At 39.0% G+C, this 27836-nt stretch overlaps 1 protein-coding gene and 1 non-coding gene across 2 annotated transcripts in view; both read right to left on the bottom strand.

Annotated features, from left to right (window-relative positions):
* PKD2 (polycystin 2, transient receptor potential cation channel) overlaps nucleotides 1-27836 on the bottom strand; it is a 77003-nt gene that overhangs the window by 40981 nt on the left and 8186 nt on the right. Inside the window, exons 3-6 of the mRNA XM_090266283.1 lie at nucleotides 10972-11105; nucleotides 8180-8430; nucleotides 3547-3771; nucleotides 906-1134 (exon numbers count right to left, since the gene is read on the bottom strand). Of these exons, the coding sequence (XP_090122409.1) occupies nucleotides 906-1134; nucleotides 3547-3771; nucleotides 8180-8430; nucleotides 10972-11105 (839 nt within the window). The remainder of the gene's footprint in view (nucleotides 1-905; nucleotides 1135-3546; nucleotides 3772-8179; nucleotides 8431-10971; nucleotides 11106-27836) is intronic.
* On the bottom strand, nucleotides 9659-9764 carry LOC150019241 (U6 spliceosomal RNA). The gene has a single exon (XR_016509441.1). It is a non-coding gene; the product is annotated as a U6 spliceosomal RNA (small nuclear RNA).

The raw sequence follows: 27836 nt of genomic DNA, 5'->3' as shown, positions 1-27836 counted from the left end.
CTGATGTTTTGATAATGACTTAATGTAAATACTTCACAAATGAGTTTCTGGTTTCAGGGGTGCAGAATAATGACCAGGAAGTAGAATACTAGAAGAGAAAATGATAAGAGGGTAATGTGTCACTGAGATTCCAGAGGGGCATCTCTGCTGCTCGACTTTTAAGCATGTGACAATTAAGCATGTCATAATGTGCTTAACTGTGTAACAGGGCTTAGCAATAGATTAAGCGTTATTTTCCAGGGAGAAAAGCTTGCAAAAATACATTTCCACACTGCAGCTTCTGGAAGGAAGTGGAAGCGAAACCATACTATACAAAGTTTTAGGAGTTTTAATAGAGTCAAGGGCAGGCAGGGGATCTACAAGTGTCACAGTCTTGACTCTGTCATAACTCTTATGATTGCTTGCACCTCATATGGAAAACCTTGCTGGCCATATATTTTGTACACTGTAGGCTATTTGCAGAAAAATTTAAAATACAGGGAGGTTTTCTCTGTCACTCCAAATATTTCAGGATTCTTGTGGTAACTTTATACATGTGCAGAAAAATATACAGTAAATATTACTAGCAGTTGAAGAAAAAATATCATTAGCAAAAAACAGAATCAACAAAACAAAACAGTTTTCTCCCCCACATCTCATATGGCATGGCAAAGGCAAATATGAATTACTATTATTTTTGTTATTAGTGTGGCTGAGAGTTTACTGTAAATGTCTCACTACTTCCATATTCAGAAGAGTTACTCATGCAAAATGAGAAAATAATTAGTAATATTGGAGTTGATATAACAGAGAAGTTCAAGATTTTCCTTCCAGAATATCAAGGTTCACAATGCTGAGAAGACTAAGACTCTAATTAACATGTTTTTATAACAGAGTAGGGAAGTTGGTGTTGTTCTCATACCCACCACAATGATCACAACATCCAGACAATTCCAGAAACTCCTGAAATAGTGTAGCTTGTGAATGCGAATTTCCAATATCTCTTCCACCACATAGTAAAGGATAAAGAAACAAAAGATAATCTCACAGGCTGCCAGGAAGAAATCAAAAGTTGTGACATATCGGATCAGCTTTACAGGCTGAAATTGCCAAGATGGAACCACACCGCCTGTGGCTGGGAATTCAACCAATAACCTGCATTGTAATAAGAACAATTAAAACAGTAACAATAACAACAACATATGGATGCATCCAGGACTGGATGTCCATCTATTCTGTTCCTGCACTGTAAGGTAATAAAAATCCAATCACATGTCACCCCAAACTAGTGGCAAAACACTTTTTTGTCAAAGCCAGTGACTCCATGCTTATAGAATTTTATGTAACAAAAGGTACAGGATTTATCAAGACCTCTTAGACCAAAGAGATTATTCCTTCTCAGTCTCCCTTTTACTTCTCTGGTATTTATACTTTGAAAATACTGTATAGCTTTTTTTTTTTTTTTTTTTTTTTTGTAATACAGAAGTAAATCAACAAACAAGCCTTTCTAGGCCTTTTATTAAATGTAAGCAATTCTACTAGGCAATGAACAGTGTAAGAAATATAAGTTATGCACTCAAAGCATGTATGATCTGGTGAAAATTGTATGTTCTGCACATATATAAAGATAGGGACTGGGTTTCTCATTCATTCATCTGGTAACACTAACTAGCATTGAATAGTTCACCCTGAGGGGTACTTTTTGCTACCCAGAGCCTTACAGTTAATAGGTGCTCAGTAAATGTCTGACTGTCAGAAAGAGTAAAATTTTTTTTTTCACTTCTACCAATGGCATTAATCTTTAGAGGTAACATAAACTGAGGACATTTCTTGCCAAATAACCATTTTTTAGGTGTCACACTGAAAAAGTTAAGTGATTCACTTAATGGTATAGTCTTTCTGTCGATCTAGAAAAAGAATCTCCACCTTCTTAAATTGTAAGACTTTTAAAAGACCTTCGGCCTGCTATTAGGTGTAACCGTTTCTCCCATTACCGGATGCATAGCCCCATCTAGAACCTGAGTATCTAGGGCTCATGCATGAGCAATAATCAAGTACAGGCAGGGACTATGGCAAATTAGAACTGGTCACAGAAGTGTGACATTTTTCCTTCCTTTTTATTGTCAGTCTCCTGTTTTTTCTTGACTATTTTTAACTCACGAGAGAAATACTGAAACGAAGTCTCGTGACAGCCCCAGTGCACACGCATGAGGGCAGGAAGTAGCTCTGTGCCAAGTCATCTCTCTTTGGCCCATCTCACCCTACATCTGTTAACCCCTTCCAGAAATTTAGATAACTGTGTAGAAAAATGAAGTAATTGCCTTGACAATATTCACTCTTAAATATGGGAAGGAAGTAAAAGACATACTTAAGACCTCCTACAGATAGGTATTTCCTTAACAATCAATCAGAATTGCCTGTCTTTAGCCTCTTCCTGTCCTTGCTGAAATCATTAAAATGTTCAATAATATTTGCAATAAGCTTCTCACTCATTTCTAGTAATAACTATTACTTGTTTTAATGTGATACTACTTTCTGCAAAAGTTGTTAATGCAATGAATGGGAAAACACAACTGGCCATGTAAAGTGGAGTTGAGTTTAGCCTCAAAAATTATCCCAAAATAAGGATATTACGAGAATTTCTCCTTCTAACATGGTGGGTAAGAAGGAGAAATTCTCTTACATATGTAAAAGTAATTCATGTTCGCAATGTTTGGGTGTTGGCGACATTTTCACCAGGATGATTAAAGTGGTTGAACTCCCTTATCTATTCTACTTTTTTTAAATAGCACATGTTACTTTCTAATATATGATTAAATTAATTTGTTTCCTCTGTTTATTGTTAATTGTCTATTACCTACCTTCTCCTGGTTGACTGCAAGCTCTGCTCTGCAAGGGTAGGGACCTTTACCTTGTTCCCTGATGTGTCCCAAGAGCTTAGAACAGGACCTTGCACCATATTAAATGTCAAATAAATGTTTGCTGAATGAATGAATGAACAAGGGACCCCAGACAAGCTAGTGGGATCTCTGTCACTTTCCTCACTGACACCTGAGTGGTTGTGATGGCAATGTCACAGGACCTGTAGAAGGAACTATATGTGCTTTTGGTGAATCTTGAGCATGAGCAGGACCCTGGTATCCCACTGACCCCAGAGATAGTCCCTGACTACTGTGCTCATGTTCTCCTAGCAGGGGCATCATCTGAGAGTGGGAAACTCAGGGAAACGAGTCAAGATTTGAGATGGAGGGGCTTTGGTCATGGAGCACATAGCACTGATCAGCCTCACAATGGGTAAAAACAGATGTCAGCAACACAGTGCTTTGGGGATGAGCGTGGACCAGACTTAAGGTTCTTTCCAACCTATTATAGTCCAGGATCCTAACTCCCTTCCCCCTATAACCTTATCCCAATAGCCTTCAGTTTTCATCCCTCCCTTGCTATCAGCTCTGATACTTGACACTCTCATTCAGCCAACTACAGGCAACAGTTCTCTGGCCTATCTCCTAATTAAGATGTACATACAAATACATGGAAATGGGAGGGCTGAGCGCCCTTTGTACACACCTGATCACACAGAAGAGGTTAATGTTGGCGTTGTACACTGAGAAGTCAATAAAAGTTGCCCTTGTTCCTCGGTCCAGCCAGACATTTTTCTTGAGGCTAGCAATCTGAGCAGCTGTTTCCTCTCTTGTTCTTGACAAATCTAGGTAATAGCCAGCTCCACTGTAAGTTGCAATCATTCCCCAGTGGCTACTTCCATTCAAGTCTTTTTCACTTGTGTATATCCACCTAATTAAAAAACAAAATGAAAACAAAGCAAACAGGTAAAATCAATGGAAGTCTTGTGATAATTACAAATATAGTTGGTTCTTGGTAAGAGGGAGTATGTAATAAAAAAGTATGTCTTATCAAGCTGGGTAATGTGCTTGACACAGAGCTTCATAAGTGTTTTTGTACTTAATTCTCATAGAGATATTATTCCCATTTTAGAGATGAGAGCCCTGAGACTTAGTGAGGTCAACTTAGTCTCAAAGCTTTTGAGGGCAGAGTCAGGAACCTAGATCCGGCCTGTCTATCTCTAGACCTGGTGCTACCAGCCCTTAGTTCACATGGCTGCCTTCACATGGCTGTACTCTGGGACTAGATGACCCTGGGCTCCCGAAGAAAACTTCAGCCAAAAGAGGGACAAGTTCATCAAGTGCCAGTCTGGCAACTGAACTTCACACAGCATTTGGTAATTTAATCCACAGATGCTCACTTAGGAACCAGATGTTTCTTTGGCATTAATGGAGATAGAAAGATGAACCAGGATCTTTTCCCTCCCAAATTTGTAACAAGTAGGGAAAGAAAAGTGGTAATTAAACAATTAAAATACAAGGTGGATGATAACAAGAGAAGTATAGAGAAACTGCTCAGGCAGATCAGAGGACAGGTACCCTTGCTTGGAAGTCCAGCGATGGGATAGGTGGATCACGGGAGGCTTGGGAAGAAGCCGTATTGAAACTGGGTTGTGAAAGGTAAGTAGGATTCAGACTTGCACAGGTGGGTGGTAAAGGCATCTTCAAGCTGGAGCCAGGCAGGGCCAGAGAAGTATAAGGCACTTAGCTAGTACTTCTTTGTGGCTTCCATATGATGAAGAAAAGGTCGAAAGGTAAACTGTGGTCATATTATGAAGGGCAAGCATGCGGTCAGTGAACGGAAGGTTTCTGAGAGGCACAGAACAGGGTTATCCTGGTGGCAGCAGTAAAGACCAGAGTGGTGAGCAACAGAGGGCTCACGTGCAGAAGAGAGTTAACGTAGCGGGTCCAGGATGGCCTTTCCTTTGGAAGGCCTGCTTACAAGGCTGGACCTTGGTTGGCATCTGGAACCTGACTGATAAATAGATCCTTACACTGATATAAAACTTTCCCTGGCTGGCAAGGGTGGCTCACTGTGTCTAAGGTGTCTGTACATATAGGGTGGCTTAGGCTTTCCTTCTGGGAGTCTGGGACTTTGTACATGCCAGGCAGATGGTACCTACCTGACCAAGCACCCAGTTAACATCTTAGACACTAAAAATCAAATGAACTTCTCTAGCAGATAACATTTCACACATGTTGTTAAAAATGGTTACCAGAGGAATTAAGCCCATCCCATGTGAGGCCACTGGGAGAAGACTTCTGGAAGCTTGCCCTTTGTTTCATCTGGACTTTGCCCCACGTGCCTGCACCTTTTGCTGCCTTTGCATTATGATCTCACTGCAATACACCTTACCCATGAATATCACTATATGCGGAGTGCAATGAGTCCTGGGGGTGGTGCTGGGGACCCTGCCACAGCAGAGTCAGCAGTCCCTGCAATGACTAAGAGGTGACGAGCCCAAATTAGAGCAGTGATATAGGAAGGAGGAGGAAGGACAGAGAGTGCTTCCACGGCAGGGAGTGTCGACAGAACTTGGCCACTGGTTTGGAAACTGAGCCAAGGGAGAAGGGATATCTCAAAGATGGCTGTACTTTCATTAAGGGCAATGCAAAGATGGTGGTGTCATCAGCAGGAGGAGAGCAAACACAACAAGAAAATGACGAGTTCAGTTTGGGGCATATGGAATTCTAGGAGCTGGTGGGACATATAGGCAGAATATAGATTTGTCTTCTATCACTAGAATATAAGGTCTGTGAAGACAGGGCCTTTGATTCTGCTTTATTTACTGCTGCTCCCAGGGCTTTGCTAAAAAAAAAAAAAAAAAAAAAAAAAGACCTCACTTGGAACATGCTGGACACTTACTGACACTCAGTATATTTGCTGAAGAGATGATGAATATCAAATAGAGATGAGAGTGGCAGCTATGTAAATTCCAAGGGAAAGAATATAAAGAAAGGCAGCGATCTGACTATAGAACCTGGAAGTAAGACAGGAGAGGGAAGAAATGAAGGGGGTTACAGAACTAAGAGAACCTAAGTTCAGTGTCACCCACAGAAGTCAAAAGAATGAGCTACCAACACTGGCACACTCTGCAGGGAGGCTGATTAGGATGGCTGTTGAGAATTGTTCAGTGGATTCTTTTTTTGCATTTCATTTACTTTTTATTCTTTCTTTTTAATTGTTGTTCTAATACCGCTGTCCCAATTTTCCCCCATTGCTCTCCCCTGCCCTGCCTACCTCCTCCCACTTCCACAGTTAGTCCCTACCCTGTTGTCCATGTCCATAGGTCATTTATACATGACCTTCACTGTTTTTTCCCCCTTACCACTTCCCTCCGCCCCCCTGGTCACTGTCAGTCTGTTCCTTGTTTCCATGCCTCTGGTTCTATTTTGCTCATTTGTTTGTTTTGTTCATTATGTTCCTCTTATAAGTGAGATCATATGGTATTTTTCTTTTGCGACCTGGTTTATTTCACTTAGCTTAATACGCTCCCATTCCATCCATGCTATCCCAAAAGGTAGGAGCTCCTTCTTTCTTTCTGCTGCCTAGTATCCCTTGTGTAAATGTACCACAGTTTTTTGATCTACTCACTTACTGATGGGCACTTAAGCTGTTTCTAGCACTTGACTATTGTAAATAACACTCCTATGTTAGCTAGAGGTCACTGGTAGCTTCTCAAAAGCAAGGGTCCTAAGCTTTAAGGGGTGAATCAATGGTAATGAAGTAGAAGTGGCAAGTGAAGACTATTCTTTCAAGAAGTCTAGAATTGAAAGGAAGGAGAAATGAGAGTAACCTGAAAATATGGCAGGATCAAGGGGCAGCTTAAACACAAGAAAGATCCTCTTCAGTAGACCACCCTGCAGTGGAAATCACTTATTCATCCCAAGATCCAATAGGCATTTATTGAGCATCTTTACAAACCAGGCCCTGTTCAAGCTCTGAGAACACAGCAGTGAACAAAACAAAGTCCTTGCCCTCAATAAGCTTGAGGACTGATGGGGAGCTGAGGGCAGGAAAAAGCCCCCTTAACAACACAACTGATATAAAAGAAGAAAACACAGGTTTTGGAGTCAGGTTAGTTAAATCCCAGCTTGATTCCATTTACTAGTCATGGCACTTTGGATAAGTGAGGCTCTGGTTTTCCCCTCTATAAAATGGAGATGATACCTATTTTAGAGTTGTTTGTGAAGAGTAGATGAGATAATGGTTAAAATCATTTCTTAAATAGCATCTGGTATGGAGTAGTGGCAACATAAATTTCTCTTATTTATGATATGAGATAAAGTAAAATATTGGACAAGGTGCCATAGTTTATTGGATGCTTATGGTTTTCATGAACTAGAAAAAGGAGCATTAGAAAAGGAAATCACTATTAGACCCTGGGAAAAAGTCTTTTGAGTTTAGACCCTTTACTCTAAATCTTCAGATTTTTACTAAATTTCTCATGAACTCTGGCATTAAAGAGGGTATACACTAGATAACAAAGAATCTGATCATGAAAAAGGTGTTTCCCCGCATTGTATATGAACCATTTAGATTTGGGGAGCCTCAGTTCCCAAAAAAGGGATCTAGATGAATGGACAGAATTAGCTCAGTAAAGCTGAGATGGCAATTCTCAGCACAGCAATTCACCCAGGGCAGTGACCCCAAGAGGCCCAGCTTGGGAAAGCCTGAGTCCTCATTTCTTTACAATAACAACTATAGTAATTCTAAAAATAATGGCTGTTCTACCTTAATACACAAGATATTTTAATCCATCTGTTTGCCAAAGAGTACAAGAAAATCCCTGTAAATATACACATTACAAATACATACTCAAAATCATAAACATATATTTGAGAAGGATGGGCTTCAAACCAGACAGAAAACTGCCCCACAGGCTTATTATCTACTTCAAATAATTGCACTCTGAATGGAAAATTATTTATAAAAGCTCATAAAACAATTTCTGTACCAGAAAATTTCCTAGTAATAACCTTGTGAATGATATTACTGGGGCTACAAAAATAGAATCCAGGCATCTGAAAAGAAACCTCCAAAGGCCAATAGTTTCTTTCTTGTGGACCATATAGTCACTAACTTAGCCCTATGAAAAATATGTATGTAGAAGAGGAAAGGCAGCCAAAAAATAGATAAAACTTGAGAAACCAAAGGTCAATTTGACCATGGCCTTAAATATAAACAATGAAGACTCACTTAAGGCATCTTCTCCTTAGGTGAAGGAGTCAGAGAATGAATGAATGAATGAATGTCAGTGAGAGGCCAGGGCACATGGCCATGAGCCATAGACACTTACGCGGTTCCATTTCTCGGGCCAAATGGAGCCCTGTCTTCACTACTGACAGAGTAGACATCATAGCACTCTTTAATCTCATCTCTCAGGTCCTGGGGGATAGAACAGGATCCATTTCTGACTTTGAGTTGTCGTATTCTTGGTACCCCTAACAGGAGGTTCTCATAGTAGATGAAGCTTCGGTTGTCAGCTTCATTTCTGTTGTTCGGCTGTGTCTTCCAGTACAGCCCATCCAATAAGGCACCTTCTGTGAACTGAAAGCACAGGAAACATTTTTGAAAAGCTCCAAACTCAGTGGCTGCCTTGCTCCTTCCTGGAATGTTTGCATGACCAACAGTGTAGCACTCGGTGAACACAGTAAAGTGACAAGGGTAGGTTTTGCTATTAGAAAGATTTAAGTTGGATCTTACTCCATCATTTGCTAGTTGTGAGACTTGGAGCAGGATCCTCCTTTGAGCCTGGGTTCCCGCACCTGTAATGTCCATCTTTTGCATGGTTACTACATCTGATGTGAAAGGGGATGATCTGGATCTAAACAGATACGTAGAGTTTTCAGGTCTCAGCGAGGCTCAACTGATTGAGATGAGCCTGCAGTTTTCACTTCACAGTATGAACAGAAACCAAGAAATCCAACTTTTTGGTATTTTCAGGTTTTGTTTTTAGTTTTGCTGAAAAGAAAACACTAACAGGCTCTAAATCTTTTCTAGGCTTATATTTTTATTCCACTGATGGTTATCGAAGGAGATTGTCCAGTGAGGCAAATTCATGAAATGACTGATTACAAGATGATTATAATTTTTCTTGCAGCAACACTTTCTACTGGCTTTAGTTGGGATTTGCCTTTTATTATGACTGTTGGCCATTTTCACTAGATTCCTGTGGGACACATTTTGGTTACAGTTAATATTTAGTATTTAGACTATTTTACTGAGCAGACTTTATAATTGAGACATCTGAAAGGCACTTAAAGTGTTACAGATGTTTTAACTTAAAAGTTATTTAAGTTTTATTGGGTGAAGACCTTTTGGTGTAAATACGGTATTTTCAGAAAAAAAATAAAACAATGGTGCTGACTGGTTTTCTGAAGTTTTATATATATATTGCACAACAGTACTCAAGTCTACAAAAAGTACATAATGTAGCATTTTTTTCAGTCTTGTTAGAATTAGAACTAATGCTTATGTAGTTAAAATGAATAAAGTATATACAGATGTTTCATATATTATAGAATAAATAAATAAATTTTCCTATGTATAATTAAATTTGGGAGCTATGGTAGAAATATTGTGAATATTAATTTATTTTTAAAAATCCAAGATAGGACTTTGTGCAATGTATTTTTGTAAATGCTTCTCAAAATACTTGTCTTTGGCAGTGTTTTGTTTGCTGCCACCAAACTGATAGGATACTATTGTTTAGTTTTAATTATTTTAAAGTGCATGTGGTACTTCCAATGAGTAATGAACCGTGCATTTCTTTTTAAAAAGTACAGCACACTCTATGAATTTTCATGTCATCCTTATGTAGGGGTCATGATGATTTTCTCTGTGTCATTCCACAGAACAACAGGCATACAGTGGGCGCTTATTAAATGGAAACTCTGATTTTTGCTTAGGACTGAAGGTTGGGGTGGAGGGGACTATTTAGATAAACCCACAGCCATTATCAACTTAATTTTCTCTTATTAAAATAGTTAATAATTAATAATCATAGTTTTAAACTTGTTTGGAAAGGAAAGGACTCTAATTTTGATTACCAGTCTGCCATCTGGTGGATGTTTTAATTGTTTGGGCAATTTCCACATGGTGAACCCTCCAACCCCATCCACCCGCCCACCTTTAGAGCTTGGTATTTATCAGCATAGAATTTTGTAGATGGGAGAAGTTTCTTGCTAGTTTGCCTATTGGAAAGAAATCTAGCCATTATCAGTGTCTTATCAGATGATCAATAGAGATGAACTGATTTGCACCACTGAAGTAGGAAAATATTCTTATTATGTAAGTGTAGTTTTGGATGCCAAGTACTTTTAGGCTTTAAAATGAACAGGTTCCTGTGATCCAGTTTCCTCTGTCTTTAAATCAACAGCTCTGACCCCAGGGTTTTATAAAAAGTTTATAAAGTATCTCCTCAGGAAGAAACAATCATTCTTTTCCAATCCCTCCTCCCCACTTTCTGTAGATTCTGAGCCCCATGTCTTCCAGATTACTTCAATGTTTTCCCTGTGGCTTATCCTCTGCTACCATGCTGGAATTTGTGACAATCAGGGAAGGGGCTGGGTTCAAATTACATTAGAGATCTTTGAAAGAATGTGCCTGCCTTGTATCAAGCACGGTTCTAGGGTACTTGCCATCATCAACAGACACAAAAATGAAAAAGCAAAAAGCAAAACAAAACAACTAAATTTTGCACTATGCATCTTACATCCCAAGAGATACTCAACAGATATTTACTGAATCATGAATTACAAACTAGGTAAGGACGTGTCTGTCAGACTAGAATAACGTCCATTTTTCTTATTCCCTGGCCATGTGGAATTACTCTGAAACAACTTGAGATTAATTTACAAGAGGGGGAATATTAGTACTTACCTTGTACAGTTACTAGGTTACTATAGGGATTAAATAAGTTAAGGTATGAAACACTTAGCATGGCGCAAGGCTACATGCTTCTAACAATTCACCATAACGTTCGTATCTTATATGGCAGGCCCTGCAGATACTGCCAAACTGAACTTATGAAGCTAACAGCACAATTTTCAGTGATAAAAGAGGTACTTTCAATTCATTTGCAAATACCTTCCAGAAGTCTTCCATTGAAGAAAGAGTTTTAAAGTTTGTGTTCTCCGTTTTGGCCACTGGGGTGTCTAGGAAGAGTTGTGACATGATGCGAATATAGTAGTACACACCGGAGCTCATCATCCCGTAGGTCACTGGAACACAGAGAGAGCCAGATGAAGCCTGAGGGAAACTGCCCTCACTCCCACATTCCCGGTGGATGGCAGATAGCCACTTCCCATCTGCTCTCACCCTGGCCTCCTTCCCTCTGTCATTCTTCTAGGCTATCTTCCTAGTTCTCTGGTCTACAAAAGAAATAAATTAGCACTGACATGTGAAACAAAATTGGCAGGCACCTTTATTTAACATTTGGGAATTTCAACATGACTCTTCACCTGCACCTCCCAGCACCTCTGGATCAGACCCTCTGACCCACACAGGCCCCAGCAGAGGCCACTGGAGCCCCTCAGCCACAGCTGTGCACGTGCTGCTTCCTTCCCTACAATGACACAGCAGGCCATTCCCTGTTTGTTCCCAGATCGGTTCTCCATTCTTCTTGCCCTTCTCAGTGATGTGAGGTTGACCTCTACAGACCATAGCACACCGGGTCCCTTGCCAGTGGAAGTGGGGCTGAGCAGGAGAGGTGGCGCCATGAGGAGAGAGAGGTTGGGTTCGTTCCCTCCACCCCTACTCTCCATTCCCTCACCACTTGGGTGAAGTTGGCAGGGGACTCTCTAACCCTGTCCACAGCTGCTGAGGAAAACTCTTTGCCCACAGCCATACTGGATTCATGCCATGCTGTTCTCTCCCCTTCTCCTCAAGCCTGGAGGTGGGAAGCTTTCCTGAGTGCCTCACTTCCCTTTGTTGGTCTCCATAACCCTGCACACCTTTGTATAGTCCCTTTATTGAACATTCTTTAATGACCACATCGAGTTTTCCACCTCTTTCCCTTCAGGATTCTGACATATACAAACACGTCTATTTCCCAGCTATCAACCTTTGCATGAAACCCTCTAACCTCAAGTGCCACCCCCACCATGAAGACTTGCTGATTATACCAGCCCATTCTGAATAGTCCTGGATGGAGGTGGGAAAATAATTTATAGGCTTAGTAGGTCACAGATCAGAGTTTGAATCATGGCTATGCCTTTTACTTGCTATGTGATCTGTGCAAGTGGCTGAAACTTTCTGAACTTAAGTTTTCTCATCTGTAAGATAAAGATAACTAGCTATCCCAAAGGTGTTTTTTGGTGCTTAAGTAAAAATAATAACTAAAAATTATCCATATAGAGGCATACACTTAAGTGTCCAATAATGGTGGTTCATCTCCCTTAATCAGACTGCTATAACATAGCTATTAAAAATGTCAGCACTTTAATGAGTACTACCTTCTGCTGGACTCTATAATGACTACAGGTATGATATGCTACAATTCCTATAATTAGTTGACAAAAAGCTTCCAGAGGAAACATTTTATACTTCCTTTGACCACAGTTCTCAATACTCAGCAGGGGATTAATACTTAGCTGATTATATAATTATCTCAGGCATCATAAAAGGCATTTTAAAACCTTGTTTTAAATAATTTGGGAGTGAATGCTATTTAGTAAAATCTCTCTCTCATATAATCCCCTCTTTCCACCTGAGTATCAGAAAATTAAGATGAAAAGAGAGGAGCAGGTAACAGTGATCTAAACAAGAGTGTGTCTGAGAGTCCATCTCGAGCAGCCAGTGGAACAATAAACACATATACTCCACAGGGCATGTGTGCTGTATCAGAGGGGGAGGGACGTTTTCCAGTTTCCTCAGTTAGGCTTCCTCGCCTGTCATCCTATGACCCACTGATTAGGACAAGAACACTCCTGTTTAAGTGTTATATGACCTGCCACCTTTCAAAAACTGAGAGCAGAGTTAAGGGTTTAGACATTTAATCTTTTCACATTTATGGAACAAGATGATGGACATGAAGATGCATAAGATATGATCTCTGCCCCTGAGAAGAGGAGCTCGTAGAGTCCTGGGGACAGCGCTGCCTACCCCACCCCAGAGGGGTGTACAAGATACCATGCAGTCTACAAAGGCCTTCTGTGGACCGGAACCAGTCAGGGAACAAAGCTGATATGATGCTAAAGGGCAGTAGTGAAGCCTCCCCAAGACCAACTATATTAATAAGTTTATTTTTAAAAATTAACTTGAAAATAGAATTTGTGTTAGACTGATTAATATAGATCATTCTGGAAGTTTTTATCTGTGGGTTTTTTGTTGTTGCTAAAAAGAAATTTTAACAAATTATTTAAATTTTTGATTTATAAATATGGTATAGTTACATATGTACATAAAGTTTAGCCAATGATTTTAAAAATGTATCTCCTTTATTTTCTTATATTTTCACTTTTGGTTTTGCTTTTGAAATTCTCACCTGTATGCAATTTAATGACTTCACTTAAGACCCACAACGAGACTGGTAGGGATTGCAGAGGAAATGTGAGAGGGCTAGCTGGGCTCCCATGTGGGACAGCTGAAGTTCTGGAGGGATATTTCACTGGCCAGGGGTTCCCTCTGAGAAGAGTGGGGTCTAAACCTAAAGCTGGGCTTCCCAGCCTACAGCACCAGAGCCAGAAAAGAACCCAGATAACATCTGGCTATGAAAAGCAACAGGCCTGCCTGCTAGGGAGATACAGCTGGAGACTTAGAGAGCCACTTAAAGGGCCAACATACAAACTTTCATTTCCAGCCACTTACCCAGGGCTCTGGTAGAGGGAGGGCACAGTAGACTAGAGACACTTGAGGAGAGTCAGGAGGGGAGGGGTGGCTCCGGGGAGAGAACTGAAGGAACAGCCACCAGGATCCCTGTGCTCAGTCAGTCATTCCCAATACTGCATCAACCATTTTTCTTAGGCAGAATAGTCCATCAGCCTGAGGAGAAGCAGTAGCCCTGCCCCACCTTGTGGAGCTTCAGCTGCGCTGCTGATTACAGGTGGAGGATATATCATTGATTAGTTTAATAAACTAAGTGAAACTCTGGGAGCTCTATAAGACTTCAGCTCTGACCCTCTCCAGGGCCTTGTGCTAATAAAAGCCAGCTTGGTGCGCAGCCTCATTCTTTCTGCACGCAAAAAAAAAAAAAAAAAAAAAGCCCAGGAGAGGGCGCCACACGCTGTGGATCGCCGACAGATCCAAACAGGTAGACCAAGGCCAGTCACAAGCAACATCTGACAAAGGCCTACACCAGGGTCTTTGCAGATCTACCTAATACACAGAAACAACAATTATACAGTCTACATGGGAAGACAAAGAAACAGACCCCGAATGAAAGAATAAGAGAATTCTTTAGAAAAAGAGCCAGATGAAATGGAGAAAAGCAATTTATCAGACAGAGTTTAGAGTAATGATTGTAAGGATACTCAACAGCATGAAAAAAAGACATAGAAAACATAAAAGAGGACCATTTAGAAATAAAGAATGCAATATCTGAAATAAAAAATACACTGGAAGGAATAAACAGTTGGTTAGATGAAGCCAGATGACTGAATCAGTGATTTGGAAGACAAGGTAGAAAAAAGTATCCAGGCAGAGCAGCAAAGAGAGAAAAAGAATTTTAAAAAATGAGGATAGGTTAAGAAATGTTTTGGACAACATAAAGCATAACAACATCCACATCAAAGGAATAGCAGATGGAGAAGAGTGAACAAAGGATTGAGAACATATTAGAAGAAATAACTGAACACTTCCCTATTCTGATGAAGGAAAATCATACACAAGTCCAGGAAACTCAAAGAGCCCCAAACAAGTTGAACCCAAAGAGGTTTACACCAAGATACATCATGATTAAAATGACAAGGTTTAAAAACAAGGAGAGAACCCTAAAAGCTGCAAGAGAAAGCAGGAAGTTACCTACAAGGGATCACCAATTAGACTGTCATCTGATTTCTCAACAGAAATATTTCAGGCCAGAAGGGAGTTGCATAAAATATTCAAGGTGAGGAAAAGCAAGAACCTAAAACCAAGGCTACTTTACCCAGCAAGGCTATCATTTAAAATAGAAGGAGAAATAAGGATCTTCACAGACAAGAAAAAGCTAAAGGAGTTTGTTAATACCAAACCAGTACTGTAACAAATGTTAGAGGAAGGAAGAAGAAGGAAGAAAAAGAAGGAGGAGGAGGAGGAGGAGGAGGAGGGAGGAAAAAAGAGGGAGGAGTGAGGAGAAAGGAGAAGGAAGGAGGATAAGGAAGGAGAACAAGGAAGGAGGACAAGGAAGAAGGAAGAAGAAGAAAGAAGAAAAAGAAAAACCCCCAAGAAAATCAGTTTAACAATAAAATGGCGATAAATATGTAACTATCAATAACCACCTAAAACCTAAATCGCTTAAATGCTCCAACCAAATTATATAAGAAAACAAGACCCATATTTATGCTGCCTCCAAGAGACCCATCTCAGATCAGAAGAGGCAGACTAAAAGTAAAGGGATAGAAAAAGCTATTTCATGCAAATGGAAAGGGGGGAAAAAAAGCTAGGAGAGTAGTACTTATATCCAACAAAATAGACTTTAAAACCAAGGATATAGAAAGAGGCAAAGAGGGTCACCACATAATGATAAAGGGAACAATCCAACAACAGGATATAAACCTGGTATATATTTACACACCCAACATAAGAGCATCTAAATATGTGAAGCATATCTTGATGGAGATAAATAGAAAGATTGACAGAAATACAATCATAGACTGGGATTTTAACACCCCATTGACTTCAATGGATAGATCTTCCAGACAGAAAATCAACAAGGTGACAGAAGCCTTAAATGACATAGTAGGTCAAATAGATTTAACTGATACCTTCACTGCATTTCACCCCAAAGCAGCAGAATATACATATTTTTCAAGTGCACATAGAACATTTTCTAGGATAGACCACATGCTAATATAAAACAAGTCTCAATACATTTAAGAAGTTTGAAATGATATCAAGCATCTTCTTTGACCACAATGCTATAAAACTAGAAATAAATCCCAAAAGAAAAATGAAAAACATGAAAAGACATGGAAGCTAAATAATGAATTGGTCAAGCACAAGATCAAGGGAGAAATCAAAAGATACCTTGAAACAAATGAAAATGAGGACACAACAATTCAAAATCTGTGGGACACTGGGAAAGCAATACTAAGAGGGAAATTCATAGCATTACAGGCCTATCTCAGAAAACAAGAAAAAGCTCAAATAAACATTACACTTAAAGGAACCTGGAGAAAAAACAAACAAAGCCCAAAGTAAGTAGAATGAAATAATAATGATCACAGCAGAAATAAACAAAATAGTCTAAAAAATAATAGAAAAGATCAATGAAAACAAGAGTTGGTTTTTTAAAAAGATAAAAAATGATGGAACAAACATTTAACCAGACTCATCAAGAAAAAAGAGAGAGGACCCAAATAATCAATATTGGAAGTGAACGAGGAGAAGTAACAACTGACACCAAAGAGATACAAAGGATTGTAAGAAAATATTGCCAACAACCTTGACAACCTGGACAAAATGGATAAATTCCTAGAAACATACAATCTTCCAAAAGTAAATCAGGAAGAATCAGAGAATCTGAATAGACAGGTAACACCTAGTGAAATTGAAACAGTAGTTAAAAAAAAACAAAAAAAAAAACTCCCCAAAAACAAAAGCTCTGGACTGGATGGCTTCACAGGTAAATTTTACAAATATTCCAAGAGGAACTAACATCTCTCCTTCTCAAACTATTTCATAAACTTCAAGGAGGAAAGGCACCCAAACTCATTTTACAAGACCAGCATTATCCTAATTCCAAAACCAGATAAAGACACTACAAAAAAAGAAAAAGAAAATTATAGGCTAATATCCCCCGTGAATATATACGCTAAAATCCTCAACAAAAAATTAGCAAACAGAATACAGCAATGCATCAGAAAGTCATACACCATGACCAAGTGGGATTTACTTCAGGAATGCAAGGTTGGTACAACATTCACAATAAGTGTGATTTACCACATAAACAAACTGAAGGATAAAAACCACATGATCATATCAATAAATGCAGAAAAAGCATTTGATAAAATCCAGCACCTATTTATGATAAAAACTCTCAGCAAAATGGGAAGAGAAGAAACATACCTAAACAAAATAAAGGCCATATATGACAAACCCACTGCCAACATCATACTCAATGGGCAAAAATAAGTGTTCCCCTTGCAGTTGGGAATAAGACAGGGACACATGCTTTCACCTCTCTTATTCAACACAGTACTGAAGTCCTAGCCACAGCAATCAGACAAGAAGAAGAAATAAAAGGCATCCAAATTGGAAAGCAAGATGCAAAACTGTCTTTATTTGCAGATGACATGATACCGTACATAGAGAACCCCAAAGAGTCCACCAAGAAACTCCTAGAACTGATAAATGAATTCAGCAAAGTAGCAGGATACAAAATTAATATTTGGAAATTAGTTCCATTTTTTTAATGTGTTTTATTGATTATAATGTTACAGTTGTACCAAATTCCCTTCCCTCTGCTCCCCTCCAACCAGTGGCCCCCCTCCCTCCAGCTGTCCCCCCTTTTAGTCCATGTCCATTGGTTGTGCATATAGTTCTTCTCAGCCTCTTCCTATCTACTCCATTCCCTCCTGCTATGCTTCATAATTCCTGTACCATCTCCTCTCTTATCCCCTTACCCCTCCCTGCTGACCTCCCCCCAATATGTTCCTCATACCTATAGTTCTTTTTCCACTCTTGTTGCCTATTTAGTTTGCCTTTGTTTCAATTCCCTAGCTTCTGTTGTTGGTGCTTATGTTGCAGTTTTCATTTTAGTGTTCATAGTTTTGATCCTCCTTCTTCTAAACCAGTCCCTTTAACATCTCATGTAATAGTGGTTTGGATCTAATGAACTCTTTCAGTTTTATTTTGTCCTGGAAGCACTTTCTCTGCCCTTCTATTCTAAATGACAATTTCGCTGGATAGAGTATTCGTGGTTGTAGGTTTTTGCTTTTCATTACTTTGAATATTTCTTGCCAGTCCCTTCTTGCCTGCAGGGTCTCCCTTGAGAAGTCAGCTGGTAGTCTAATTGGGACCCCTTTGTACATGATTCTTTTCTTCTCTCTTGCTCCTTTTAAGACTCTCTCTTTATCTTTAATTTTTGACAATTTGATTATAATGTGTATTGGAGTGGTTCTCCCTGGGTCCGGTTTTTCTGGAACTCTCTGTGCTTCCTGGACCTGTAAGTCTATTTCCTTCCTCAAGTTTGGGAAGTTCTGCTTTATTATATTTTCACTTAATTTTTCAATTTCTAGTTCTTCTTCTTCGCCCTCTGGCAATCCAATTATTCTTATGTTCAGTCTCTTATAGCTGTCCCATAGGTTTCTGATCCTCTCCTCATTTTCCTTGCTTCCTGTTTCCTCTCTGCGCACTGGTTGACTGTTTATTCCTTCTTTATGTTCCGGTTTGTTGATTTGAACTCTGGATTTTATTTCGTCACCATCTGTCTCATATGTGGTTTTGTTCTTTTCAGCATGAGTGTTTTTCAATTCTTTCTCGTCTTTTTCCAAATCTTTTAATTCTATAAGCCACCTGATAACAATGGCCCTGAACTGAGCCTCCCACAGGTTTCTTATTTGTTCATCTGTCAGATTCTTCATCTGTTGCCTGGTGAGCTGCGCCACCGGGATTTCTATAGTTGTCTATCTCATTTTGACAGATGCATTTTCCTTTCTTGGGCCGGCTATAGGGGGCAGAGCCTGTGTACTTGTCACAACCCAGCGACCGGCGGCAATCCACAACCTTTTTCGCCGCACTGTGGCCCTTTGTCGTCACTACCCAGCGACCGGCGGCGATCCGCAACCTATTTCACGGCGCTATGGCACTTTGTGGTCACTACCCAGCAACTGGCGGCGGTCCAGCAACCTTTTTCGCTGCGCTGTGGCACTTTGTGTGGGGGCGGGGGTCCAAGGTGGATTCCTGCCGCTATTCTTCGCTGGGAGACTCGGGTCCATCCTCCCTCCCTCTGGGCCTCACCGTCCGAGACAATGCGGTGGTTGCTTTCCCAGCGTCGGGGCCGGGAGCTGCTGTGGCTCGACTGCAGCCAGGACTGTTCTCCCTGCCGCTGTCCCTGGTGCTACCGCAAACAGCACCGCCCCCCTTCACTCCTCTTACCTGCCTGATGAGCACCGCTGGTTTATAACTTTGTACATTGGGCTTCCATGTAGTTTTATTTTCTGGAATTTCTAGTTATCTTTTGTTTTGAGGTAGTTGTATTCCTCTCTAGTTGTAGAGGGAGACTGAGTGTGTCCGTCTAAGCCTCCATCTTGGCCGGAAGTCTAGTTCCATTTTTATAAGCTGATAATGGACTAACAGTATGGGAAATTAAGAAAACAATCCCATTCACAATTGCTACAAAAAGAATAAAATACATAGGAATAAACCTAACCAAGGATGTAAAAGACCTCTACTTGGAAAATTATAAAACACTGAAGAAAGAAACTGAAGAAGATACAAATGAGTGGAAGCACATACCATGTTCATGGACAGGAAGAATTAACATAATTAAAATGTCATACTACCTAAAGCAAGCTATAGATTCAATGTGATACCTATCAAGATTCTAATGACTTATTTCACAGAACTAGAACAAAGATTTCAAAAATGTATATGGAACCACAAAAGGGCTTACATAACGACAGTGATGCTGAGAAAGAACAAAGTTGGAGGAATCATGTTACCTAATATCAAACTGTACTACAAAACTATCGTAATCAAAACTGCATGGTACTGGCATAGAAACAGACACAGATCAATGGAACAGAATGGAGAGCCCAGAAATAAACCCATACCTTTACAGTCAATTAATATTTGACAGAGGAAGCAAGTGCATACAATGGGCTAAAGAGTTTACTCAATAAATGGTATTGGGAAAATTGGACAGGTATGTGCAGAAAAGTGAAAGTGGACCACCTTCTTACACCACACACAGAATACGTTCAAAATGGATCAAAGACTTAAATGTTAGACCCAAAACATAAAAATCATAGAAGAAAATATAGGCACCAAAATCTCAGACATTGTTCATAGAAATTTTTTATTAGATATATCTCCTAAGGCAAAGGAAACAAAAGAAAAAATAAACACATGAGACTACATCAAACTGAAGAGTTTTTCACAGCAAAGGAAATCATCAACAACATAAAAAGATAACCCATGGAATGGGAAAACATATTCACCAATACACTTGGTAAGGGGTTAATATCTAAAATTGATAAAGTACTTAAAAAACTGAACACCAAAAAAAAAAAAAAAATACCAAACCAAACAACCCAATTTAAAAAATTGGCAAAGGATCTGAATAGATACTTCTCCAAAGAGTACATACAGATAACCAATAGACATATGAAAAGATGGCCAATGTCACTAATCATGAGACAAATACAAGTTAAAACCACAATGAGATACCATCTCACACCTGTCAGAATGGTTATCATCAATAAATCAACAAACCACAAGTGCTGGAGAGGATTTGGAAAAAGGGGAACCCTTTTGCCCTGTTCATGGGAATGGAGTCACTGTGGAAAGCAGTATGGAGATACCTCAAAAAATTAAAAATGGATCTGCCTTTTGACCCAGCAATCTCACTTCTGTGAATATATCCAAAAGAACCCAAACACTAATTCAAAAGAACATAAGTGCCCCTATGTTCATTGTAGTGTTATTTATAATCACCAAGATATGGAAGTAGTCCAAGTGTCCATCAGTAGATGAGTGGATAAAGCACCTTTGGGATATTTACACAATGGAATACTACTCAGCCATAAAAATGAAAATTTTACCCTTTTTGACAGTGTAGACAGACCTGGAGAACGCAATGCTAAGTGAAATAAGCTAGTAAGAGAAAGACAAATATGGTATGATTTCACTCATGTGTGGAATCTAAAGAACTGAATTAACAAGGAAAATAGGGACAGACTCATAAAGAGCAGGATGACAGCTGGGGCAGGAGATGTTAGGGGGTGGAGGGTTTGAACAAAAAGGAAAAAGGACTCATGGACATAGATAACAGTGTGGTGCTTGCTGGGGGAAGAGGGGTGTGAGGGGACCAAATGGTAATGGAAAAAAATAGAATAAAAATTAAACACACACAAATGGAGGTGACCAATCCACTTGGCTATATGGCGCCACCTGCTGGACATTCAGAAGAACAATGATATCTAGCTTTGAAGGAATCATTCAAGCATTAATCAGCAAACAGTAGTTCAATTGCTTCCTTGTGCCAGGCCCTGGGATGGTCTCTGGAATATCTTTGAGTGACATGTCCACACACTCTAGGAGTCAGTTGCATCGTGAGTCCATTTAGTTTGTACCTAAAGGACCCCTGTATTTGGAATCAGTATGATTTTGGTTTGAGTTTCCACTTTGCTTCATCTTCAATGTCTGCTTCTATGTTGTGGGTCTCAGTGCCTTGGGATATCGGGCAACTACTTAACTTCTCTGGACTTCAGTTTCATTATCTAGAAAATGATAATAATAACATCTAGGGCTTTTGTGTAGTCCAACTGGAGAAATGTATGTAAAGACATTTTACATATTGTCAAATGCAATAGAAATATAAGACTGTTACATCATTTCTCCTTTCAGTCCCTAATAAGGAAAGCCCAAATGGAAGGTAGCATCCACTCTTTAAATAAACTAAACTGTGAAGAAAAAAAATTACAGCATAAAATAGGTAACCTTAAGTGAGGAATAGAAAGGAGAAAAGAATATTTTAAAACATAATGTAAAGAACACGTATACACGTATATCCTATGTGCATATATTTCTTCTTCTATTTAGTCCTTGTCTTACATTTCAAGTTCCACTTTCCATAAAATAAACTAGGATAAAAAATATCATTACAGCATCAGCAACTAATCAGCATATTAACTAACCATAAAAACATGCTCTCTTTTCAAAATAGGCAGTAGATACTATATTATTCTTAGTATTGTAAAAATATAAGCTCAAATACTAAAAACAAATAAAGGGAATTGTACTTCATGAACTCCAAATTGTTAGAATAAAAAGCAAGGAAAAAATTTCCATGTAACAAAAGAAAAAAAAGAAAAAGAAAACTAACAGGAAAGCATAAAAAAAGGGGAAAAGAAGACAGAAATCTGACAAAGCATGATGTGAAGAGGTTAAACTTACTAGATGACAAAATCTTATTAAAGATGGGTTAAAAATGCATCTCTAGAATTTTTGAGACACTCAAAATGAAGCAAAAAAATAAAGGAATGAGAAAATGTGTATTAGACATATATTCGGAATAAAATACTTTTAAAAAATCTGTTAAGTGGTATAATTATCTGACAAAGATTATAAAGTGAGGATTGAGTTAAATAGGTTATTTTATATTGATAAATTATTCCATATACAATGATTTAACTATAATGAACTCACGTACTGAATAACACCAAGATATATAAAGCAACACTTTCTAATAGCATAAAGAGAATTACCAAAACCACAATTGTAGCTGGAAACTTAAATTTATATTCTCTCAATATGAAACAGAGAAAATAGACCAAAATTATCCAAGCTTATTAGTGGTTTTAATTGAAAATGTGATTTAATGTATATACACCAGACTATATACTGTATCAAAAGAGATCATACATTCTTTTAGAAGTATCCACGGAACATTAACAAAAATTAGCAATATGCTAGGCTACCAAAGGGAATATCAGTAAATCCCTAAAATTAACATGGAACCAGACAAGTATCCTTATAAGGAAGCAGCCATGTGAAGAGACACAGGGAGAACACCCTCTGAAGACAGAATTGTAGTGCTGCAGCTACATGCCAAGGATACCAAAAAGTGCCAGCAAACTGCCCCAAGGTACAAAGAGGCAAGGGAAGATTCCCTTACAGGCCTCAAAGGGCATACAGCCATACAGGCACTTTGATTGTGGCCCTCTAGCCTCCAGAACTGTGAAAAAATACATTTCTGGGTTTTTAAAAAAGATTTTATTTATTTTTAGAGAGAGGGGAAGGGATGAAGAAAGAGAGGGAAAGAAACATCGATGTGAGAGAGAAACATCGACCAGATGCCTCTCATACAGGCCCAAACTGGGGACCACACCCACAACTCAGGTATGTGCCCTGACTGGGAATTGAACTGGGAACCTTCCACTCTGTGGGATAATGCCCAATCAACTGAGCTACACTGGTCAAGGCCATTTCTGTTGTTTTAAGCCACAAAAGTAAACTAATAACCCCACCACCACAAATCAAACAAAAAAGCTCTCACAAAAACAAAAAAACACCAACCAGCCAACGTTTTTCAACCCACAATTGCAGAATATTAATATAAAAAGAACAAACATACAGATAAAACCAACCCATTTTTAAATTTAAAAAAATTTTCTCTTAATAATTCTTGTGCCAAAGATGAAATAAAAACTGCCAAAGAGATATAAATACACCAGATGTAAAGATGGCAGAGCCGAGGGCCTTGGTCCCAGTATTCCAGGCCATCTACCACAAAGCGAAGCCATTATCCTGAACAGGAAACCAAACTTCTCTGCTAGCTCTGTGCTGTACTGTACCATAACCTCACAGGAACATGGTGGAGATAAAATAAGAACAGATATCGGAAGGGACTCTACCAATTAAAAATACTATATATAAATGCAGAGTGCTATACATAAATCAAGGGATTAGCCTTGAACTGTTTTAATGGTCATATAAAGAAAAGTTCTGTTAGTGAATGAAAAGTACTAGAGAATGAGAGAGAATGAAAATGGGTAACTTTGCCAACATTTAGTGAGAATCTCTATGTGCCTATCTGAGAAGTACCTAACAGCATCTCTTCCTCCGTGCTTGCGCTGAGGGAGACAGATGCGTGAACTAGTGTCACAACCCAATGTGAGGAGTACTATGACCGAGGTGGGCCCAGATCATGGTGCAGCTCAGAGGAGGGGCTAGTGGATTAAGGCTTCTTCATGCATATGGTTCTTGAGCAGATCTTGAGGGATGAAGAGGAATTAAACAGACCAACAGGAAAGGAGCAGCAGAGGCCTTTTTCAGACTCATGGGTGGTTTGATGTGGTTCAGTACCAAGATATTCATAGGAAATGATAGGTCTAAAGAAGTAAGCAAAAGCTGTACAGTGAAATGCTACATTCTATTATGTAAAGATTTTCAACTTTATCTTGAAGGTGAGATGATTACAGCATATTAAATGCAAGAATGACCTGGTTTAATCTGGTTTCAGACACTGCAGTCTGGAAGCAGTGCCCAGGAGTCTTAAGGATCTAGATATTGGACCCCACTGCCTCCAATCTGTGGTCCAATGGCATTTAAAGTTACCTTCTTAAAATTTAAATAAATCTTGTCACTCCCCTTCTTAAAACCCTGGGTTCCCCCTTACCAATGCCTACCAGATCTACAGGGTCTGGCCCCTGACCATCTTTCCATCCTCCTCATCTTATGACACTCTCTCTAGTAATTGTCTTTACTTAAGTTCCAAAATGTTCTGAGCTCCTTCCTACCCCAGGATCTTCAGTCACGCAGGTCTCTCTTCATCTGACTGACTCCACTCTTGCTTCAGGTTTCAGAGAGGGCTTCCCTGTATGGAAATCCTCTTTCCCAATTGTCTTCTTTCATATCACTTGCTGCATTTAAGGACAGAGCCTAAATCTATTTTTAACTAAATTACTTGAACAGCTGAATGAATGAATAATTGAATACTTCAGGATAAGGATGATACAGGTTTTAAATAGGGATAAAAGAAATATATGAAAGAAGGCAGATCTGAAAGGCACCCAAGAGGAAGAATTAGGTGGAAAACTGATGAGAAGAGTGAGGGAAAGCATCTAGGATGATGCGCAGGTTTGGGGTGAGGCATTCATTTGAGTGATGCTAATTAATATTAACCTGATAAAGAACATTAGGGAAGCAATTTGGATGAGCAGGATGATGGGTTCAGGTTTAGGATGTTAAGGATGAGACACCTGAGAGGTATACTACTGGAGATGGCAGTAAAAGTTGGCACAAAGTGTGTAGTTCATAAGAGAGGTCTAGAGGGACTTGGGAATGAGCATACGGGTATCAGTGGAAACTGTGGAAAGATCACTGTCTAAACCTGTTTTAGAAAGAAGAAAACTAAGAGTGAAGAGAGCAAGGAGGAACACAGAAAGAGGGAGTCACAGATGCCTAAGAGGGACATTTCTAGAATGCCAAATGCCATGGGACCAAATGCCAGACAAAGGCTGAAAAGAGCACATAAAATTTGGCCATTAAGAGGTCCCTCAGGCTCTGGCTGGTGTGGCTCAGTGGACTGAGTGCTGGCTGGAGAACTGAAAGGTCACCGGTTCAATTCCCAGCCAGGGCACATGTCCTAGTTGGGGGCATACGAGAAGCAACCTATGGATGTTTCTCTCCTTCTCTTTCTCCCTCCCTTCCCCCTCGCTCTAAAAATAAATAAATAAAATCTACAATTAATAAAAATAATAGAAAAAGGTCACTCGGTTATTTGATATTGCCTGCAAGATTTTAACTAGTAATCAGAAGGATAGTTTTTGAGCAATGCGGTAAGGGCTCACTCACTAAAAGCGAGCGAAGCTTGCTAGAAGTAAATCATGCCTGCTTATCCTCACTTTCTTTTTAACTCAGTTAGCAGCTGATAGATCACAGAAACAGTCCTTATTCAGCCAGGCATTTGAAAGTCTTATTATCCCATTTCATGAATAGTCTAAGCCTGATGATAATGTAATTCTGTGAACTCCATCCAAAGGGCTTTGGCTAATGGACTGATGTTCTAGATCTGCGATAATTTCAATGAATTGGAATGATGAGCAAATCCTAATGAGATAAAATTTAACAGAGCTTAGAGGGAAGTCTTCCACTATGTTCCAGGAAAGGGTGCTCAAATACTAACTGCAGGACACAGTGCTGTATTGTTTGGGGGGAAGAGACCAAGGAATCATATGAATTATACGAGGAGTTGGGCGATGGTAAGGTGTATGAACCACAGTGCAGTATCTGGATGAGTATGCTCATGGTCCCACTTTTCCACTCTTTCATTTGAGACTTCTGCAGTGCTTTCCAAGGGATTCTGATAAACAGAACATGTGCCAGAGGGAGTTTCTACTGTGTGGGTCACTCAAAAGCATGTCTCCAATCACATGATCAAAAGTTGATGATCAAAAGTTAAAGGAACTGGGAAGGTTTAACTTTGAGAAGACAGGGAAGAGAGGATGTCTGTCTCCAAACTTCTGATGGGCTAAATTGGAAAGAGACGTGGAAAAGATACTTGGTATATGTAGGCGTGGTAAATGGAACTAAGAGAGGAAGTTAGATGGGAATACACTTTGGCTTCACATAGGACGAACTGTCCCACATAGCTACAGAAAAGTGTAATGAACTATTTTAAGTAAGTAAGTCTCCTGACCTGGAACTCTTGCTCAATCAGAAGCAGGATGACTGACCATTTGAGAGGGATGCTGCAAGGGAATACTAGCATTCAACAGAAGTTTGATCACATGGTCTCTAAGATCCCTTCTTAACCAGAGATTCTACAATATTCTAAAAATAAAACTTTGCTATGTAAAATATATAGCTACTTATTTATACAAGGAAAAAATGTGATCAGTGTGAAAAACAAAAAGCATACAAATTTTAAAGTAAATAAGGATAAAACCCAATTAGCTACATGACTTAAGGTATGCTTCTGAAAGCTCTAATCATTTATTTATTTGGCCTAGTTCCAAAACTTGCCAGTGCATCTAAAAACCCACTTCCTGGGGCCATGTATGAAAGGCTCCAATTCAGTATATCTGAACAAACTGTAATTTTTATTTTTATTTATTTATTTAAATATTTTATTTATTTATTTATTTATTTTTAGAGTTAGGGGAAGAAAGGGAGAGAGAGAGGGAGCAGAACATCAATGTGTGGTTGTCTCTCACGCACACCCCCACGCTGGGACCTGGCCCACAACCCAGGCATGTGCCCTGACTGGGAACCAAACCAGCAACCCTTTTGTTTGCAGGCCAGCACTCAATCCACTGAGCCACAGCAGCCAGGGTGCAAGCTGTAATTAAAAAAAAAATTATCTTGGTGATTATGATGCTCAGGAAGTTTTAGGACCACTAAAATTCTAGACTTACTTATAGGGTACTTGTATTTTTGCATAAGAAATATGTATGTATGTGTGTGTCATGCTTAAAAATTTAATAATAATAATTCTAATCAACTTAATATTTAGGGCTACTGTTATTTAATATTTAAGCTCTATTTCTTTGCAGGGAGCAAACTCATCTTTTGTATTCTAAGTTATTAGCGCTTGGAATACAAAAGTTAAAAATATCACATCTCTTGCTTTGTAAGTTTCAATGTAATGAACAAATCACCTCTAGCTTTTCAGAATTTCTATCTTAGATAAAATGGTTTAAAAAGTAAGGAAAGACTCCTTCCTAAACAAATAACAGAAAATTTCATAAAATTAGTAAGAAAAAAATAAGAGGATGGATGTCGTTCATATACACGTGCTTTTGGGCTTAAATAACTGATTTTTTTTTCTTAAGTTCCCACTTGGGTAGGCAAAGTTTCAGAAAAATGTAAAAAGTAGACACACCCTGCTAAAGCTCTTTAAGAGCTTACTAGTGTTAGTAAAACCAGAGTAGGGATACTAAATAAATCAATATTCAATTTCTTAAAATTATAAATATTGAAACTTTGATGTTCTTTAATCTTATATGTTTAACTTACAAATTTTTTTATTCTTTTTATAAATATAGTAGATAAAAAATTGTTTTAAGGAAGCATTTAATGCTTAGTCAATTAAATTCAAGGCAGTCAATTTTAATGTAATAAGAATGGCATTATTAGAGTATTGACTA

This window comes from Furipterus horrens, unplaced genomic scaffold, assembly GCF_987537825.1.
Source record: "Furipterus horrens unplaced genomic scaffold, mFurHor1.1.pri manual_scaffold_2, whole genome shotgun sequence".
Lineage (NCBI taxonomy): Eukaryota > Metazoa > Chordata > Mammalia > Chiroptera > Furipteridae > Furipterus > Furipterus horrens.
The sequence above is the reverse complement of the archived record's forward strand: the minus strand, read 5'-3'. Positions and strand labels throughout refer to the sequence as shown.